At 43.5% G+C, this 8,053-nt stretch overlaps 1 protein-coding gene across 1 annotated transcript; it reads right to left on the bottom strand.

Moving 5' to 3' along the window:
* Nucleotides 1-37: 37 nt before the first annotated feature.
* Nucleotides 38-7,196, bottom strand: LOC138765861 (olfactory receptor 1f45-like). Its single transcript, XM_069942968.1, has 6 exons — nt 7,105-7,196; nt 6,949-6,999; nt 2,416-2,623; nt 2,042-2,115; nt 564-1,493; nt 38-173 (listed from the first exon to the last, which is right to left on the bottom strand). Exons 1-6 carry the CDS (start codon nt 7,194-7,196, stop codon nt 38-40), a joined length of 1,491 nt encoding a protein of 496 aa, XP_069799069.1.
* Nucleotides 7,197-8,053: the final 857 nt, after the last annotated feature.

Below are 8,053 nucleotides of genomic sequence, written 5' to 3' on the forward strand. Positions count from 1 at the left end.
CTGAGTAATAAACTTGGTATCATAATGAGGGAACGTGTTATTCTTCGATTTTGGGTTTTCTATGCACAATACTTTCCATAGCAACTATTACAACTCCTGGTTGGTACTGGATAACCACAGTGCTTGTCTCCATCTCAATCCCCATTATTGTAGGGTAAAGGATGGTGAGAACCCTATGAGTTTCCTTAGTTCTTCTTAGCTTGTAGCAATGGGGAACACGAGTCCTACAGGGCATTGTACACCCATGGTAAGGGCACTGTGCAATCCTGAGCTAGGGCTGCACTTCTCCTCCATCCCCGATTGGTCCTGTTTGACCAAAGTGCTTGACTATATCTCAGTCACCATTATTATAAGAAAAGGATGGTCAGAACCTCTAAGAGTTCTCATTGGTCTTCTTATCATGTTAACTAGCACTGGGGTGCACATGAGCCCTATGAAGCTTTGCACAGCCATTGGGAAGGATATTTATCCAACATGAGCCTCAGGACTCCAGTCCAAACTCCCCATAGTCTATTTAGACATATGGGTAATTCAGTCATACCTTACTTATTCTAGAAAAGAGCCTCTTCGAGGCCTGCTGAACATCCTTGTTCCTCAAAGTGTAGATGAAGGGGTTCAACATAGGAGCAAGAATGGTGTACATCACACCTGCTATCCTGTCCTTGGTCAGAGAGTCGCCAGATGAAGGGCGGAAATACATAAACAATATTGTCCCAAAATAAAAGGTCACTACGGTCAGGTGGGAAGAGCAGGTGGAGAAAACTTTTCTTCTCCCTTCAGCAGAACGGATTTTGAGAATGGCAAAAATAATGCGGATGTAGGAGGCCAAGATGAACAGAAAGGGGCCACCTACCACAATCAGTCCTTCGGTGAAGATGACCAGTTGATTGATGGTGGTGTCTGAGCAGGAGATTTTAAAGAGGGGCACCATATCGCACAAGTAATGGTCAATGTAATTGGAATTACAGTACGAGAGCCTCGAAGTCAAGGTGGTATGTAGAATGGCATTGGCTGTAGACAGTGCCCAGCAAAATGCAACAAGCTGCGCCCTCAGTCTCCTTTTCATTAGTGTCACATAATGGAGAGGGTAACAGATGGCTATGTATCGATCATAAGCCATCACGGCAAGCAAGAAGTCCTCAACATTGGCAAATGTCAGAAAGAAGTAGACTTGGGCCATACAGCCGCCAAACAATATGACTCTTCTCTTTAGATCCAACATGAAATTCTTCAACATTTGAGGAACTGTGACTAAGGACAGGCAGATGTCTACGAAGGATAGGTTGGCCAAGAAGAAGTACATTGGGGACTGTAGTTTAGAGTCTGATAAAATCAGTGTGATGATTGCCAAGTTTCCGGTTATGGTGATGACAAAAATGAAGAAAAAAGCCACAAAGAGCTCGAGCCAGTAACTCTGGAGATCAGCAAATGTGGAGAGTATGAACACTGTCACCAATGAGGAGTTAGTGGTTTCCATATGTCTTGGGATTGTTCTTACACAGTTAGAGGAATAAGTATTTAATACACTGCAGGTTTTCTCCTACAAAGAATGGAGAGGTGTGTATTTGTATCGTAGGTACATTTCACATTTGAGAAACAGAATCTAGAAAAAAATTCAAGAAAATCACATTGTATGATTTTTTGATAATTTGCATTTTATTGCATGAAATTGGCATTTGATCATCAACCAGCTGGAATTCTGGCTCTCACAGACATGTTAGTTTTTCTTTAAGAATCTCCTCCTACTCTGCACTCATTACCTGTATTAATTGCATCTGTTTAACCTTGTTACCTGTATAAAAAAAACACCTGTCCACACATGCAATCAACACTACAACCTCTCTACCATGACCAAGACCAAAGAGCCATTAAAGGACACCAGAGAATTATCGTAGACTTGTACAAGGCTGGGATGGGCTACATGAAAATAGGCAAGCAGCTTGCCAACCTATTAGTGCAATTATTGCAGTTATTAGAAATTGGAAGAAACACAAGATGACTGTCAATCTTTTTTGGTCTGGGGCTCCATGCAAGATCTCACCTCGTGGGGTAAGGATGACTCTGAAAACGGTCAGGAATCAGCTGAGAACAACCCAAGAGGACCTGAACCTTGACCTGAAGACAGCAGGGACCACAGTCTTAAAGATCACTGTTAGTAAAACACTACGCCATCATGGATCCTGCAGGGCACACAAGGTCCCTCTGCTCCTGCCAGCACATGTCCAGGCTCATTTGAAGTCAATAACCATCTGGATGATCCATAGGAGGCATGGGAGAAGGTCATATGGTCAGATGAGACTTTGTTGCGAACTCCACTTGCAGTGTTAGGAGAAAGAAGAAGGACAAGTACAACCCCAAGAACACAGTACTCCCAACAGTGAAGCATGGGTGGGGGTGGGGGGGGGGACATCATACTTTGGAGGTGCTTTTCTGCAAAGGGGACAGGATGACTGCTCCGTATTGAAAGGAGGATGGATTGGGGAAGGTATCACAGGATTTTGGTTGAGAACCTCTTTCTTTCTCAAGCATTGAAGATGGGTCATGATTGGGTCTTCCAGCAACTAGGGAGCAGCTCTGAAAGAAGCATTTCAAGGTCCTGGAGCGACTTAGCCATTCTCCACACCTAAACCCAATAGAAAATCTTTGGAGGGAGCTGAAACTCAATGTTACCCTCAACGACAGCCCCGAAACCTGAAAGATCTTGGGAAGATGTGTATGGAGGAGGGAGACACAATTCCCGCTGCAGTGTCTGCAAACCTGGTCAAGAACTGCAGGAAATGTCCGACCTCTGTAACTGCAAGCAAAGGTTTATGGACCCAATGTTCTGTTTCTCTATTGTATCAAATCATTTCCTATAATAAAATGCAGAATAATTATGTATATGTCCTACAATGGGATTATCTGGAATGTTCTATAGATTCTGTCTCTCACAGGTGAGTTTACCGACCAGAAACATTACACACCTCTCTATTCTCTCTATTCTCTGTACGTGGGAAAACTTGCAAAATCAGCAAGCCAAGAGCGGGTGGAGAAGAACACAGCCTTAGGACACTAGGCCACACCTCATTGACAGCGCTAGTGAAGAACAAAAGAAAATTTTTTCCAAAATCCACAGCACCAGGCGCATTTTGCAGTACCCGATGGGACAGGATTTCTGATCACCATATGAACGGTACCAGTAGTTTGGTGGTGGTGGGCGCATATGGATACAGATTTGCTTTTCACTTGGAACAGAACAACAAGAAATTTATCATAACAGTCAATCAAGCAGATTGAGCCTTGGGAAGGATCTGTAAATGATCACAAAATCAGGACATCTAATAAGTTCTGGGCAGGGTTGACCTTTCGTTGGATGGTTTCTTATGCAATATCTTCTGTTGATGCCCGTGTCGCTCATGGTGTGACACATACTACCCAAGTAACATGAAGATACAGTTTCACGGAACGATTATCGGCTATATTCGGCCAATATCGGCCAATAATCGTCCCGTGGAATAGGAGGCAATGATAAGCCGACATCGTTCATGTCGGCTGATCGTTGAAGTCGTTATATCCTATGGGCTGCCCAGACAATCAGCAATCACCCAGTAGTACCCCCCCTCCCCCCGCAGCTCACCTGGCCTTACCCACTCGCTGCAGCAGCGTGTAATAGCGGCAGCAGCGAGCGGGGAACGAGGAGCAAACGAGGCACCAAGTGTGGGATCGGAGATGCAAACTCCTTCATCAATGCCCTGGGCAAGTGCACCTGGGTTACACTCTCAAAAGTCATGTATATTGGTGTATGTATGGAGCCATCACCCATCCTTCCTATTGTTTATTTTACCACAATGGAATCAAAGGCATCGGCTTCCCAACCATATGATCCAGAGAGCAAAAGTAGTTATTTGGTCATACTGGAGTGATGCAGTATTAGAGTATTACCGGTCCACCAGATTCATCATTGTAAACTGTTTGTATAATTTCGAGACAGTGTTAATAGATTATACGGAAAAATGATGGCCGACAGTAGCAACGGTTCCTACTCTTGATACACCTACAATGGATCTACCCTAAACAGAACCTCATGAGCTGAGCTGTATTACCGCGTCAGAACCGGGATTAACAGGCGATACCTCTGGTCTTCTGGTAAGCCGCTATACAGAGTGTTCTGGTGCTGGGGTACTATACAGAGTGTTCTGGTGCTGGGGTACTATACAGAGTGTTACTGGGGCTGGGGTACTATACAGGGTGTTCTGGTGCTGGGCTACTATACAGAGTGTTCTGGTGCTGGGGTACTATACAGAGTGTTCTGGTGCTGGGGTACTATACAGAGTGTTCTGGTGCTGGGGTACTATACAGAGTGTTCTGGTGCTGGGGTACTATACAGAGTGTTTTGGTGCTGGGGTACTATACAGAGTGTTCTGGTGCTGGGGTACTATACAGAGTGTTCTGGTGCTGGGGTACTATACAGAGTGTTCTGGTGCTGGGATACTATACAGAGTATTCTGGTGCTGGGGTACTATACAGAGTGTTCTGGTGCTGGGGTACTATACAGAGTGTTCTGGTGCTGGGGTACTATACAGAGTGTTCTGGTGCTGGGGTACTATACAGGGTGTTCTGGTGCTAGGGTACTATACAGAGTGTTCTGGTGCTGGGCTACTATACAGAGTGTTCTGGTGCTGGGGTACTATACAGAGTGTTTTGGTGCTGGGGTACTATACAGAGTGTTCTGGTGCTGGGGTACTATACAGAGTGTTCTGGTGCTGGGGTACTATACAGAGTGTTCTGGTGCTGGGATACTATACAGAGTATTCTGGTGCTGGGGTACTATACAGAGTGTTCTGGTGCTGGGGTACTATACAGAGTGTTCTGGTGCTGGGGTACTATACAGAGTGTTCTGGTGCTGGGGTACTATACAGAGTGTTCTGGTGCTGGGCTACTATACAGAGTGTTCTGGTGCTGGGGTACTATACAGAGTGTTCTGGTGCTGGGCTACTATACAGAGTAATATACGTAGTTCTGTCTTCCAGTGACAAACTCACCTGCATCTCCTTATCATTAGGGGCACAGAGAGCGCCGTTGTGGTTCATCACCTATATTATATCAGTAGAGGTTGCCGTGTACTCTCTCGGTGCCGTCCTTCTGGGATCATTTCTTTCTACACGGAAAATAGTCAAATTGATCTCTGGAGACTAGATGAATGAAAATACTTACAAAATAACCAGGATAATTGGAATTCTGAGCAAAACAGCGACAATTCCCATCACTTGTTATTACCTACAAGATATTGGCTATATTGATAACTCATATGAACCTGAAACAATGAAATATTTGGCCCATTCTTGGGGCCTATGGAAGAATCCAGAATATCCGACAGTGATCTATAGATCTCCCATTGCCCCAGGCGAGCACCTCACTAGTATAAATATTCCAAGTACCTTCACTATTCAGGATCGGATTATGTGAAGGGGACTAATAGTGGCATCACAATGGGCTCCTATTGGCAGGAGAGATGGGGGTCGGAAACGCTTGTCATGTCCTATCACTTTTTTGCCAATATTGCTGTAATCCAATCCTATGTAAACTCACACAGCCTACTGGAAAGCTGTATTGGGCCAGACTAAGGGCCCTATTCCACCGGACGATTATCGTTCAGATTAAATCGTTAAATCGTTCGAATCTAAACGATAATCGTTTGGCTGAAATGCAGTTAACGCTTAACGATTGAACGAGAAATCGTTGATAGCTTTATAAGACCTGGACCTATTTTTATCGTTGCTCGTTCGCAAATCATTTGCATTAAATAAGACGTTTTCGGTCGTTCGCAGTAGATACAAACACAATTGCGAAGGAATAGCGAAGAAAAAACGATCGCAAATACGATCATCAGTAGCGATTATCGTTCCATGGAAATGAGTGATTGTTTTCAGGTCTTTCGTAATAGCGGTCGTTTGAGATCGTTAATCGTTAACGATTATGCGAACGATAATCGTCCGGTGGAATAGGGCTCTTGAGCTGTATCTTTAAAAGTTTGGCCGACAGTTCTCTCTCTTATCCTCCCCATACACATGTAGTCTTGGTATAGCTGAATGTCCCTGTGTTCTGCAGCCAAACTACTGCAAAGTGGTTGACTATACACCCAACCAGTGAATTTTGCAGCATTTCTTAGTGCCTCCACTTTACTTTGAACTGTCCTAAGAGTAATACCTGAGGATTGGTGCCCAAAAAACATGCATGGAGGATGGAAAAGTTCTGTCAATCTGGCCATACAAAATTTCAGATGTCCATTATGCAGACAAGGTTTACAAGATTTCCAGTGTCCATTATCCAGACTTGTCATTCATGGATGGTTTGTGATGTACACTATTCAGGAAATTTAAAGGATAGCTCAATGGTTGATCTCTGTCTTTCATGTTTAATAGTGAACCTGTCAAAATTTTTGAGTTCGGCAACATTAGCCAAACCCAAATGCTCTGCGTTTCATTCACCATGGCTTCAGAAGTTGAATGCCGCCCTAGGGAGTCTTGGAAAAAATGGATACTATCACAGATTGTGTCCATGTTTTCTAAGACTCCCTAGGGCGGCATCCAACTTATGCAACGCAGAGCATTCAGGTTTGGCTAATGTTGCCGAACCCAAACATTTTGACAGGTTTGCTCAACACTAATCTTGAACATTCTCCCTATAGATCGTAAGCTCTTCCATCAGGGCCTTCACTCACTCAAGTTAACCTAAATTGGTTCTTTTAGCCATTTGTATGGATCACCTTATATTCTCCTGTGAAGTTACTGCAATCACAATGGAGTTGACCATAAATACAAATAATAATTTAAGGGTATGTGCACACTACGGAAATTGGGCGAAAATTTTAAGCAGAGTTTGCACAACGGTCTCTGCTTGAAGCTCCACCTGTCCCATAGACTCAATAAAATTCTGAAGCTCAATCCGCCTTCCACCCAAAGAACTGACATGTCGATTCCTTGGGCAGATGTCATATTGAGCTTCAGAATATCATTGAGTCTATGGAAAAGGCAAAACTTCAAGAAGACTCCGCTTAAAATTTCCACCCAAATTCTGTAGAGTGCACATACAATAATAAATAACTAATCTATCTCCTGGTCAAACAGCTCTTGGTTGGCTCTTTGCTCTGTCTTACTCTTTGAGCTGTAGATGTCTGGGGCTTTACCTGGAAATACAGGACCCGGAGCATAACCCATTTCTGGTAGTTATAGTACTCACTGACTTTCTTCTCCACAAATTCCAATCTGTAAGGTGAGGTATAGCTCTTTAAGCCACATGGATGACTAGGCCCGCCATGAAACTCACTAGGGCCTGGAATGCAATGAAAGACTTGTACAGCTTATCGCCAATAGCTAGAACATGTTCTCCATTCTCTTTTCCCTCCTCTGTATCCCTTTAATAATGGAAAAAGTGACTTTAACAGCTAAGAAATACTAGAAAGGGGAACTTCCACTTTCTAAGGGTTCCCAATTATAACTATATGGGGCATGTATGTGCATAGTCTCCCTGTCTAAAGTTGTAACTCAAGACAACCACTAGGTAATAACACTCAAATGTATAATGACATATTTACAATGCATTGACAGTTCACACAATAGACACATAACATAAAGTGTAAACACAGTACATAATGCAAAGGTAAAAAAAATAAGGCCTTTACATACAACCAATGGACAACACAAATAACATACACTGTGACAATGTGGAAAAACAAAAAGAAGATGGTGAATAATAAGTAGCGTTGTACTGTACTGTTTGGGTTCAGCGACGTTCTCCAAACCCGAATGTTCAGCATTTGACTCCCGTCGTCTGGAGAAGTTGGGTGCTACCTAAGAGAGACCTGGAAAACAGGGAAAAAAGCCATAGGCAGTATCCATGTTTTCTTGGCAGCCCTTGACTTCTCCAGATGCCGGAAGTGAAATGCCAAGCATTCAGGTTCGGAGAAAGTTGCTGAACCAGTAGAGTTTGGCAAATCCGCTCAATACTAATAAAAAAGGTTTTCAACAAATTTTGCCAACTAACTGAAAAAATGAGGGAAGCTCTAAACTGACAG

The sequence above is a fragment of the Dendropsophus ebraccatus genome, chromosome 10, assembly GCF_027789765.1.
Source record: "Dendropsophus ebraccatus isolate aDenEbr1 chromosome 10, aDenEbr1.pat, whole genome shotgun sequence".
Classification (NCBI taxonomy): Eukaryota; Metazoa; Chordata; class Amphibia; order Anura; family Hylidae; genus Dendropsophus; species Dendropsophus ebraccatus.

Excerpts from the sequence above, each read along its gene's own strand:
- LOC138765861 (XM_069942968.1), bottom strand. The coding sequence starts at position 7,196 with ATGGGTTATGCTCCGGGTCCTGTATTTCCAGGTAAAGCCCCAGACATC. Across the intron at positions 2,624-6,948 it reads TCTGCCCAAGGAATCGACAT|GTGTGGAGAATGGCTAAGTC; the intron begins GTCAGTTCTTTG and ends TATTGGGTTTAG. Across the intron at positions 174-563 it reads GTTCAGCAGGCCTCGAAGAG|GGTTCTCACCATCCTTTACC; the intron begins GCTCTTTTCTAG and ends GGAAACTCATAG.